Here is a 12,894-nt window from a genome sequence, read left to right as displayed (position 1 = left end):
TAAAGCTGGTAGAACTGGCTTTTATCTCACAAACTGGGCTTCTAGTCTGACAGTGCTGCGGACAGCAGTTGTTACCTTAGCCTGGTATGTCTGCTCCAGCTCCATCTTATACAGTTTGACTTGTTCATCATGTTGATTTCGCAGATCTTCCAGAGCCTGAGTCATTTTGGATTCATACTCCTGTTGGCGGCTTGTGTCCACCTCAATCAAACGATGTTCATGTCGTTTTCTTGTTTCCCTTATTTCCTACATACACACAAAAGAAGAGGGACAAATTCCCACACTAAAGTAAACAGTACAATCAGTTACATTCAGACAATTAACTACTGCAGTACTAACTATTTAGCATAATGGAGCTACAGTACTACAGGCATTTAAGCCTGGGAATTGCTGCGTGCAGTAACAAATTCAAGTTACTGTTCTCATTTGTCAGGATGTAATTCTTAAAAGTGATCCAACTTAACACCAGCTTCAAAAATAGCCATATACTGTCTAAGTAAGGGTCTGTTTCACTGCTTTACTACAAACCCTGTCCTTCTCAATATACATCCTGACATTACAATAGCAGTCTACAAGGAATCAGATGAAAATGAACACCATTTGTGAACATTATATATATTAAAAAAATTGTAGAGAAAATCTGCATCTTCAAATTTCACTCTTAAGCAGATGTGAGTCTCATCTACGTTCTATGTACCTGATGACGCCTTCTTCTTAGATTTTGATTACAGCATTAATAAAGCTGCAATCCAAGCAATCCTGAAGACATAATTTTTATGATCAGAGTTTGCACTAAGAAATGTGCATTTTTAGAAATGCATGAATTTTCTGTGCTTAAGAACACTGGTTGCAAACTAGTAAGGTAAGGCTTATTCATGCACTTATTCATGCAGAGACCTGGCCAGGTCTGAATGTATGGTATGAGAAAAACAATTTCTTCCTTCAGGGCAGGACAAACAACCAAGGAGTGGTTCTGAGTACTGGGAGGAGACCTGAAGTTAGCAGCAGGGCCATGAGGAACAACAGCAAGTGAAGCAAGGCTCAATTTTGCTAGACTGGAGTCATAGAAAGCTAACACATACTCAAAGCAACTTTACTAGTTGTTTAGCAGAAATGCTCTACATCTAAAATAGATCCCCAGAAACATGTCCTTTTACTAGCAGCAATGTGCTCTGAAGTGATATGAAATAAGCTTTTCTTTCTGTGGTTAACTTTTACATCAAGAAAACTAGCAAGCAGCAGTCTCTCAGTAACTGTAGGCAATGACAGCTCAGAAGCTAAAGGAATGTCATGGGGGACTAGAAAGGATCAGGTGAAGGGCTGAGCTGATCCAGCAGTTCAACACCACTAGAATAAGCAGGCCTCACTTCCACACTCCCAGTCACGATGACTCAATTCTAATGGAGATTTGGACCCTTCAGTAAACCAAATCAATTCACTAAGGGAAAGGAAATCAATTTATTGCTTCACATGTTGAACTGGTGCATCCAAGAATCAAAGAGCATCAGGGGTGCTAAAGAACACACCCTTGAGCACAGCAAGCTTTAGGATCAGCTTCTGCTGTCTCATTTAGTTTCACCTTCAGTCAACAGCAACACATTCTTCCCAAGAAGAAAAGTCATCTTAAGGTCCTACAACCAAACAAGGATCTGTCACTGCAGTCAGTGTACCAATCCAAGCACTCCAGGGCATGGAAGTGAGACAATGGTCTCAGGCTAATCTCCCTAGTTGTTTTTTTGCCCTGCTCCAGCCCCTGTCCTTAGCCACACAGCCCTGTCCCATCCCTTAAACCAGTCTGAGCACTCATTTGGATTCTGCGGTAAATCAACTCAGCCACTAAGCAGTCAAAAATCAAACTCAACCAAGAAAACTCTAGTATGTTTCTAGTTAATCTGGTTGAAATGGTTAGGTGAACAGCGAGCCAAGCATCACACCTAGAGTAGGTGAGATGAACAGCGGAAGCACGTGGCAACTGCTCAGCAGCCACTCCTTGAATGAGCTTGCAGAACCACCAGAGACGGAATAACCGACGTAACACTTTGCATTGGGTACAGAGAGAAATTCATGCTTTCCTCTCCCAATTCCCACTATTACAAAAATTTTGGTCTTCACTAGAACTATTAACTTAACAGGTAGAAAACTACCTCTGCAATAAGCAAGGCAGTTACATGCTATTCTAGTCAATAAAAACAGGCTATAATCAGGTCCAGCAACCAAAGCTGATGTAAGTAAAGAGCAAGGGCATGCAACCAGGTCCAGTGAGAGGGAAAAAGATTTTCCCTTTCCCAGAGCAGTCAGCTGGCTCCAGTTCACCTGCCCATGGAACAATACTCTTGTCACCTGGCTCTCATGCTGACTTCACCACTGATTTACCATGCAAAAAGGCGTAAAACCTTCACCCATTTTATTACTCAACCCATGTATAGGAAGGATAATACTGATTTTCTCTACCTGGACTACTTAGTAGTTGCTCATAGTCAATTTGATTAAAAGCTACATTAACTTTGGACAGTGGCAAGATTACTAGATTGATAATACCTCCTCAAATACATTCTTCCTGAAATCCAGATCCTCTTGCAAACTCTGGCACCGATTTTCCAGGTCCACACGCATGAGTGTCTCCTTCTCCAACTGCTTCTTTGCCACAGCATGACCATCTTCAGCCTAGTAAAGAATTTTAAAGATAATTTTGTCTGGATTCCTATCTTCCATCCATAAACCTTTTACAGTCTTCATCCGATGTCTTTGGAGCAGTTACTCACAATAACAAAACTAATTTCAAGCCACTGATTTAAAGAAAACCAATCCACACCACCACCAGAAAGAAACACAATAAATAAACAAAAGCCACAGAAAAGCAGAAAGAACAAGTGTGTGTGTGTGTTAATTGATATTTAAACCAAGCCTATATGTTTGCATACCAGCTATTTAAAATGTAGTATTAGCTCAATACATTCTGATACAGGAGCCAAGGATTATTAACTCCTCAAGCACAATATGTTGCACTTTCTTTTTCTTGCTAGCATGGTCCCACTGGGTACTCCAGCACAAGTGTAAAATTATGCAGGACCTTACAAAGGACAACATTTAATGACTCAAGATATAGAAACATCAGAAATTTTAAAACAAAATCTTCTGACAACCAAAATGTCTAAAACACTGTGTTGCTTTGGTTGTTTTACATAGATTTCTTACAATTTAGTTTTGTATCCAAGAGAGGCAGCCAAATATTCAGCAGTAAGCAAGATGCATCATTGATGTTCAGACTATAAACTAACTGCAAATAAAGAAGAGAATTTATGCTACGCAACCTGTCCCGTGCTGAAGCAAGAGAGCATTCCCTACCATACCTTAGCAAGCTGGGCACGCAGATCAGCCACCTCTGCTTCCAGACTGCGTTTCTCATTCAGGACAGTATTGAGTTCTGCCTCACTTCTATGGAAGAGAACTTCCAGATCCTTGATACGACCCTGAGCCACAGACAAATCTGCATCTTTCTTCTTGTAGCTGGAAAAACAAAAGTACATTATACTTACACATGGGTGCACACCCATCCTGAGCATGTCCTGGTTACAGCCACAGGTGTGTTGCTATCAGACACCTTTTATCAAGCCCAGCTCACCACTATATGGCTCCTGCAGTAGCCTGCAAATGCTGCTGACCACTGACCTGGAACACCCCCAAAATGTGAAGCTGGTACCATGTTCTGTAAATGCATTGCACAGTAAAAAACTATCATGGACAGACAAGGGAAAAACAAGAAGGCAATTCTGGCAGCTAAGAGATGGTATTGCATACAAGGTGTAAACAGTACTTTTTCATCTGGCAGCTACACAGCTGATATCTTTTACTTTAGAGTACAGCCCACAAAGCAAAGTACATGCAATGGCCAAAGAGGCCTGAACATCCCCAAGGTTTTACATCTGATATGGTCAAGAGTATTCCTTATGATGTATTCCCACAAAAAGTAGTAAAGTAAAATAATCCACCAAGGAAATGTGTCACCTTCCAGGAATAAACCAGTATTTCTTCAACAGTATTCATTATGGGCAAAGCATGTCCGAGTGCTTTAAATATCATTATTTGAGTTATTATACCCAACTTGCAGATATGACCAAGATAATCTTCCTTCTGCCCACCAAGTAATTTATCAGTCTTTTCATCTAACATAGTGACTTTCTGCAGCTTTTCTCAGCATGTATCATGATGTTATTAAAAAAAGGATCTGCTATGTGCTATAATCCTTCCTTGTTGCTGCTTAAGCTCACTGTTCTAGTCTCACACCACATGGGACAGAGGGAACCTGTTGGTTTTTAATTTTTTTCTCTTAAGTCATCGCAGACACTTTTTCTCCTTTCCTTTCTTCACACTTCTAATCTGTAGATAAGTAGTTTGCACCTATTGTCCATAAGCTGCTTTAAGGGCCCACAGAAATAACTTCGAAGAGAATTCCTACTACATATAGGCTTTTAAAAGCTCTGTATTCAATCTGCAACTCCAAACATGGAAAAAATTATTATGTTTGCAAAGAGGAAAAAAAACCCCTGAAAACCAGTGTTCTAGATTAATACAAACCTTGATGCCCAGCCTGGGTCCTGAAGCTTGGTTCCCAAAATCCTCATCATTTGTACTGTCTTCTTGAATTTCTGATTTGCTTGAATTGGCCAGAATTACTTTATGAAAATCCTCCATTATCGGGTATTGGTGTGCCTTACACACAATACACCACTGTTTGCCTTTGGCTCATACAGTGGTTTACCAATGGTTTACATGGTTCAGCATGATGTGCATCTTTTTTCTAAGCTGACATCTTTATTTTGTGATGTGTTCAGCTTGTGTTTTCTCTCTGTATTTCACGGTGTAGATCTTAGAATTTGTTTTCATTTAACTATAACCAATTTTTCTTATCATCAGTCCAATCTGTCACTGTGAATTCTGTTCTGCAACATATGTGCAATGTCTTCACACTCATCAGCTTGCAGGAGGCACAGACAAAACATGGCTTCTATTTAAAAGACAGTTATTTAGCAGTAGTCAGAAGGTCACAAGTGCTATGTTACACATGTGTTGTAAAACAAGCCACTGTGCCTGTGTCACACCAATCAGACCTGGGAGCCTTCTGCCTGTGCAGGACTCAAAGGGCAAAAGCTGCTTCACTCTGATTGTGAACAGCAGTACGTGCTCACACAGCCTCCTGCTTCCTCCCACCTGAAGAAGCCAGGCAGCAAGAGAGTGCTTCCAGGGATGGGAACGAATAGAAGTGTTTGATGTACAGCTTGAACCACAGAGAATTCCTGACAGTGGTAAGTAACTTTGGTCCCCTCAAGGACAATGACAACATAGCAAGCTATTTTAATTTTTATTTTCACTTATAATTTCAGCCCGGTTTATTGCCTTCATGCAAAAACATGGCAGAGGTTTTACAAAGATACAACTGCTTTGGGGGGGGTCTCTGAGATTTTAAAAAGTTCCTACAAGCAGTCAGTCCACCTAGATGTGTCAATGCTTCAAGGAACACCAGGTAACTCTCCAAGTAGGTAACTCTTGAGAGCTCTTTTTTCCCAGAAAGAGCCAAGTTTGTTCCAGGGAAATGTTTCAGTGACCACAGAATCACAGCATTGTTTGGGTTGGAAGGGACCTTAAAGCCCATCTCATTCCAACTGTGTCATGCTCCAAGCCCTGTCTTTCAGTCTGAAGCCATGCTCTGTTGTTCTGTCCCTACTTATAGGAAGGTAGCAGGCAGAGGAAACCACAGCATGACATTCACGCCTCTTAGAGCCAGGAGCATCCAGCTTCAGCAGGACTGCTAAAACAAGCAGAATGATGGCACCTGACAGATACTGACTTTCAGACCTGGTTTGACCTGGGGAAAAATGATGCTGATAAAGATATGAACTGCACTTCATGAACAACAGGACAGGAGATTTTCCTTAACCACACCATTAGAGTTACCTCTGCCAATGAATGGACCTTATTCACTTCACCAGGTCTGGTTCAACAGTCACAGGGAGGGTGGTGTTCTACCCAAGCAGAAGTCTTGTGCACCTCACCATAAATTAGTTATTCCCATCCATACCTCCTCCACTAATCCCCTCCCTCCAGTAGTCAAAAGTTTTGTCAAACAGTTGAAGATGAAACACAAACGCTGGAAGCCATTACACAGCATATAGGATAGAACCATACATGTTACAGAATGATATGAGAATGGCTATTTTTACAACAATATTTTAATTCTTGATTTAAAAGTATGTCCCTACTCCTGATACAAACATCTTTAAACTAAAAGTTAAGCTGTTCCTTACATCATATAAATGGTGTTTGAACATCCTAAAGATAATTAACTTTTTATAAAGTGAAACTACCCAACTGCTTTATGAACCTAGTTATGAACTTGGTTCAAAAGAAAAAAATTTACATTCATGAGTTGCATTCAAGTAAAAATATATATGTATGGTAGATGTTGTAAAATACACAGAATCACAGAATGGATAGAAGGGATTCTAAATCTCATCTTGTTTCACCCCTCCCATGGGTAGGGACACCCTTCATTAGACTGGGTTGGCTCCAAGCCCCTTCCAGCCTGGCCTTGAACACTTCCACACAGATGGGGCAGCCACAGCTGGTTGGATACTATGTTCTACCCTCAGAGGGTGCTGGGGCATTGAACAGGCTCCCCAGGGAATGATCACAGCCCCAAGGCTTCCGGAGCTCAAGGAGAATTTGGACAGGACTCTCAGACACAGAGTGGGATTTTGGGGTGTCTGTGCATGGCCAGGAGTTGATTTGGTGTTTTTTGTGGGTCCATTCCAGCTCAGGATATTCCATGATTCTATGACTGAGTGCCTCACCACCCTAACATGGAAGACTTCCTTTCTAATATCCTAATCTAATGCTGCCCTATGTCAATATGAAGCCATTCACCCTTGTCCTACCACTACTGCCTTGTCCTAATCCCTCTCCCTCTCTTGGAGCCCCTTTAGGCATTGGAAGGGTCTCTGAGATTTCCCTGGAGCCTTCTCTTCTCCAGGTGGACATCCCCAGCTCTCCCAGACTGCCTCCGGTGCAGAGGGGCTTCAGTCCTCAAAACACCAGAACATGTGGTGTCCTCTGGACTCACTCCAGTAGCTTCACATTATTCTGATCACGGGTCCCCAGAACAGAACGCAGTACTCTGGGTGGGCTTGAAGGAGCACATCACCTCCCTTGACCTGCTGGCCATGCTTCTTTGGATGCAGTTCAGGGTTTGATCAGCTTTCAGGGCTGCAAGTGGACGTTGTTAGCTTAAATTCAGTTTTTCATCCATTGATACTTGTATCTCCTCAGGGCAACTCTTGATCCATTCTCCACCCAGCCTGTGTCTGTGATGGGAATGACCCAGCACATATGCAGAACCTTATACTTGGCCTTGATGAACCTCATATGGGGTTCACACGAGCCCACTTCTCTAGCATGTTCTCATCTCTTTAGATGGTATCCCTTCCCTTCAGTGCATCAACTGCACCACACATGTTTTGGATGGCTCCTCTTTCTTGTTAGAAGGAAGTGCTTCCCGCCCCTTGCACCCCTCATGCCCTAGTTTCACATTCAGTTTCATGGTACTCTGGAAGTCTTACAGAGATGATGAGCTGGTGGCTCCTGAGATAACAGGAGCCAACAGGGAAACACATGTGAAATACTGCCAAGAAATTAAGGGGCATTCATTTAAGAAGACAATACAGACAACAGTCCAGTTGTTTCTCTATACAAATGCATGCAGGATGGGCAGTAAATAAGAGGAGCTGGAAGCCACTGTAGTGCTGGAAAGCTGCAAGCTAGCTGCTGGTGAAACTTGGTGGAATCTCATGACTGGACTTCAACTATCAACAGCCACAGGCTGTCAAGAATGGACAGGTGAGGAAGGAGGGGTGGAGGGGTTATCCTCCCCAAGAAGTGAATTGAATGTGAAAGGCTATCTCTAAAGAACAGCCATAAGCATTTTGAAAGCCTATGGGTAAGAATCAGAGACTGAGGCAACAATGGGAACCCTTGTGGTTGGTATCTACTCCTGGCTGACTGGTCAGTTGGAGCCTTTTTGCTCCAGCTACAGGAGTTATTGCACTCGTAGACTCATCCTGCTGTGGGACTTCAACCATCCCAGCAACTGCTGAAAAGTAGCAGGGTGAGCTGTAGGCAATCAAGGAGGCTGTTGGAGAGCACTGAGGATAGCTTGTCAAGCCAGGTGATAAACAGTTCTACCAGATGAGATGAGATGAGATACTGGACCTGATGGTCACCAACACAAATGAGCCAATCAGTGATGTCAAGACAGGAGGCAGCCTGGGTTGCAGTGATCATGCAGTCCAGGAGTCTGCAGTCCTGAGAGACACGGGTCAACTGAGAAGTAATGAAGAATGAATTTTAGGAAAGCAAACTGCCTACTGTTCAAGAAGTTGGTCAATAGCACCCTGTCACTATGATATTTTATGAAAAATCCTTTGTTAGGATTTTTCCCTCCTAAGGAGCTGAGGGCCTCAGGAAAGAAATGTAAACAATAACTATCTGCTGCTGTGGAATGCAAGAGGTGCATCTTCCATTAGTCCATGTGGATTGTTTTCAATTGATGACCAATCACAGCCACCTGTGTTGAGGCTGTGAGCAGTCACAAGGTTTTGTTATTCATGCTATTCTATTCTTATTCTTTCAAGCCTTCTGATGATCTTTTCTCTCTGTTCTTTTAGTATAGTTTTAATATAGTACTTTAGTATAATATATATCATAAGGTAATAAGTCAACCTTCTGAGAAAATGAAGTCAAGCCTCATGTCTCCACACTTGGAGAGTCCTCAACAGCACCCCCTAGGAAACTGCCCTCAGGGACAAAGGAGAAGATCTTTTAGGAAATTTTCTAGATCACAAGAGCTCTTGATCCTCAGGACTGGAAGGCAAGAGACCAGCATGGATGAGTTGAGACCAGCAGGTGAAACTAAAAGGTAAGATAATGAAGAGGCAGTATTAGTACGGGCTTGTGGATGCCAGCCGGTCAGGGAGAAATGGCAATCGTTTCTCACAGTGGCTTGTGAGACTTTTTAGGGATTTGTAAGAATGTGATAACTTGTTAGTATAAACAATCTGCAGCTGGTGTTTTTCCACCTAGTTTTCCTGCTCTTCTCAAGGACGGTGTGTGTGAGAAAGATTTTTTTATTAACTACACAACCAAGTGGAATGTATCGTATCAGTCTATAATAACTGAAGATTCTTTTGTAATAAAGCCTTCTTTTCTCCTCTTGCATTTGGGTCGTTCATCTGTTCTTGTGTCATTCTTGGTGCTAGGGTGACACGGGCTGGTATCCTGGCAAAAGTATGGAGACATTGCCTGGTTGTGAAGGATAGGGTCAGTAAGGCCAAGGTACAGCTGAAGTTGAACTTAGCAAGAGACACCAAGAAAAACAAGAAGATCTTTTGCAGGTATGTTAGTCAGAAAAGGAAGGTCAAAGCAAGTGTACTTCTTTGATGAACAAGCCTGGCAAAGTGGTTCAGACAAGAAGAAGGTTGATGTACTCAACAACTATTATGCTTCAGCCTTCAATGGCAACCTCTCCAGCAGACAGACCACAAAACAGGAACTGGGAAGGCAAAATAGCTCACACTGTAAGAGAAGGTTAGGTTTGTGACCACCTGAGAAACCTGAGTCCAAGTCTGTGGGACCTGACAAGATGCACCCCAGAGGAACTGGTGATGTAGCTGCCAAGCCACTCTCCACGACATTTGAAAACTCATGGCAGTCAGATGAAGGCACAGACAAAAGGGAAACATTGCACCCATTTTTCAAAAGGATGGGAAGGAGGACCTCAGGAGTTACTACCTGCCAGCCACACCTCTGTACCTGAGAACATCATGGAACAGATGCTCCCAAAAGCTCTGCAAAGGCATACAGAGCACAGGGAAATGATTCAGGACATCCAGTACAGCTTCTCCTAGTGGCCTTCCCTTGCCAACTGATGGAGTCACTTAATTGTGGAAGGGCTACGAATATTGTCTGTCTATATCCTGTAAGGCCTTTGATAAAGTCCCCCCGCAAAATCCTTCTCTGATTGCACAGGTAAAATTAGACAAAGGCATCAATGAAGAAAAGTAATGGGCATATGCATAAACATAAAAGAATTTGAAAATTCAGAGCTAATTTGGTTTTTGTAAAGGAAGGCAAGGAGCATAAGCAGGGGTAGAAACCCTGCACAGAAGGGCTCTAAGAGGCCTTACTCTGCCTAAAGAGGCCACAGCAAATGTGATTACCACAAAACACTTCTGAGTTCTGTACCACTCCTGCTACTCACTGGGGTCTTGGGAGACATCTCTGAGTCTGATGTAAAATACTACCTGGAGCTTACCTTTCTTCACACATCAGCAGCTCAGAAGCACTCAAAATGCAACTGTGTTTGAGAAATTATTAATAAATAAAATACAGAACAAGACATAGAACACTGTTATGGTACAATAGCATCTTGAATACTGACTGAAGTTCCAGTTCTGCAGCTTTCCTTCCCAAGAGGATACACTAAACCAGCAAAAATGACAGAGGATAAAATGTTGATTGAAAGCACAAAGCAGCTTCAGGTGTAGAAGCAACTAAGCAGTAAGATGTTTCCACTTGAAAAAAAGAGATCATTAAAGAGAACATCTTAGGAGATATGAAGGAGAATACAAAAATAAAGGGATAAATGAACAAATGAAACTGGGCAGGCAGATTGAACAACATGTTTATACAACATGTAGATAAACTCAGAATCCCCTTGATATGTCTAAGAACTCCACAAACAGCTGGTCTCAGAATACCGGCCACACTATGAAATGCAAATCCATGATGGCTATTACACAGAATCCAGCTGGACATCAGTCAGTCCCTTAGCTAAAGGGAATTATTGAAGACTGGAAGAGTACTCCAGAGAACTGTTGCTATGCATGTTACATTCTTCTTTTCTCTAGACAAATGGCTTTGACAGAGATCAATTAACAGGCTAAGCACACCTTTGGTCCAACTCAAACTGTGGGGGCCGAAGAGCCAGCCAAAGAAGAGCTTGCTGCACTCCCCTGGAGGGCGAACCCCTGAGCCACTGACTTTAGGGTGAGTAAATATCACCCCCAGAGGCCTTTGCAGGTCTATGTTAATCCCTTGTTGCTCATTGGTCCCTGCCCTCATGCCCCACCCCTGAGCCCACATCCCATTGGTTACTGGTTTTGTCCCGCCCCTCACCTTCCCTCTATAAATCCCTGGTTTTCCCTAGTTCAGAGAGCTTCTGTTCCTGGCTCCCTTCGCAGAGGGCCCTGATTTTAATCAAGGCCGCTATGTGGAACACCCTACAGAGCTCCAGTCTCTTTCTCCACATTGCCTGAGCTGATTATCACACGCTGGGCTGGGAGAAGGACATGCCTGTGCCCCTGAGCTGTCCTTCATAGGATGCCTTCAGGAAGGTTGTGGCACCCTTACCACCACCGCAATAATAAACTACTCCAGAAAAAGCCTTGGGATGCTTCTTGTTGACTTAGTAGGGAAAATTATATCCAATTATGTCAAACACTAAAAATCCCCAGAAAATGTTACAACGTTGGTAACACAGAGAAAAAAAATCTAAACAAATATGTGCCCCAGAATCCAAGCCCTGGGAGCTGAATTTGCACTCATATGGAACTCTGGCATAGTGTTATCTGTCAGTATCTGAACAAGATACAGAAAGACATAAGCAGAAGGGCTTCCTCTGAAGTCCATTACATTGACAAAAAAACCTTGTTATTTCCTAGACCACAGGTGCTGTCTCAAATCCTTGTGTCCTATCCAAGGCTCTTGATGCAGGTTGGTCAGCTGCTTCACAAGTTGAAATTGTGCAAGTAGTCAGCTCCAGGAAGGAACTAAACACAGGATAACCCTTAGGCTCCTTTGGGCACAAACCAGACCTGATGTTACCACCTCCAACTGTACTCTGTGGCTTCCCTGGAGTATCTTCAGTGCCTTCAGAGCTTTCCATGGTCACAAACCCAGGCTTTGGGAGAAAAAAATAAATGGGGTATCTGCTAATAAACCAGGAGGTTGACTGTGATCCTATGTTGCAAGGGAAGTCTATTATCTCCTGTCCCAGCAAACCAGCCTATTCCAAGCAAACAACAGAATGGCAGTGTTTGGGATCACTCCTGGCCAGACTGTGCTGTCATCCTTAAATCTCTCCTCTGTTATGAGCTTGAAAGAGAGATACAGGAAATAGTAGTGAATTTTACGTGCACAATTTTCCACAAGGTATTTGTACAATCTCTTAGGGCTATCAAAAGTCTAAAGAATAGGAATCAACTGGATTCTCATTACCTGCCAAGTGAAGATACTTCTTACAAGGATACCTTAATCAAAACAGAGAAATATGAGAGGTGAACCAAATTCCCGGTTACTACTGTTGCTCTCTTATGGAGTTTGCTTTAAAAGCCAAGCAAGAAGAGTACCTGCTATCACAAGATCAGAGAGACAACCTTAAAGTCCACATGATGCCAGCTGCCATGCAAAATATACTATCCAAAATAAATGCCAAGACTGCTGGCCTGAGGCTTTGAAGAGGAAAAACAGTCCCAACAGGAACATCACAGTAGGGCTGGGTGGGATTCACCTCACTGCACTTCAGGGGTTTTACGGCTGACCTAGTTACCAGAGGGGTTTTTCATGGTTAACAAAAGCTGAGCTAACCAAGTCCACAAATACCAGCACACAACTTGCCTGACCACATGCAGGCCTATGGTATTGGCTGTGCTTCAACAGACTTTACACCGACTCAAATGCAGATGCTTACACTATCACTATTTCATGTTTGGACAGTTGTTTTAGGGCAAATTCAAAAAATATCTCCAATGGCTGACTTCAAAAAAAGCAGAGAAAATGAGTATC

General features: G+C 42.7%; 1 protein-coding gene across 1 annotated transcript in view; it reads right to left on the bottom strand.

Annotated features, from left to right (window-relative positions):
• LMNB2 (lamin B2) overlaps nucleotides 1–12,894 on the bottom strand; it is a 36,653-nt gene that overhangs the window by 13,712 nt on the left and 10,047 nt on the right. Inside the window, exons 3-5 of the mRNA XM_039696708.1 lie at nucleotides 3,351–3,507; nucleotides 2,539–2,664; nucleotides 76–246 (exon numbers count right to left, since the gene is read on the bottom strand). Of these exons, the coding sequence (XP_039552642.1) occupies nucleotides 76–246; nucleotides 2,539–2,664; nucleotides 3,351–3,507 (454 nt within the window). The remainder of the gene's footprint in view (nucleotides 1–75; nucleotides 247–2,538; nucleotides 2,665–3,350; nucleotides 3,508–12,894) is intronic.

This window comes from Passer montanus, unplaced genomic scaffold (assembly GCF_014805655.1).
Source record: "Passer montanus isolate IOZ18808 unplaced genomic scaffold, ASM1480565v1 scaffold114, whole genome shotgun sequence".
Lineage (NCBI taxonomy): Eukaryota > Metazoa > Chordata > Aves > Passeriformes > Passeridae > Passer > Passer montanus.
This window is presented reverse-complemented; position numbering and strand designations above follow the sequence as displayed.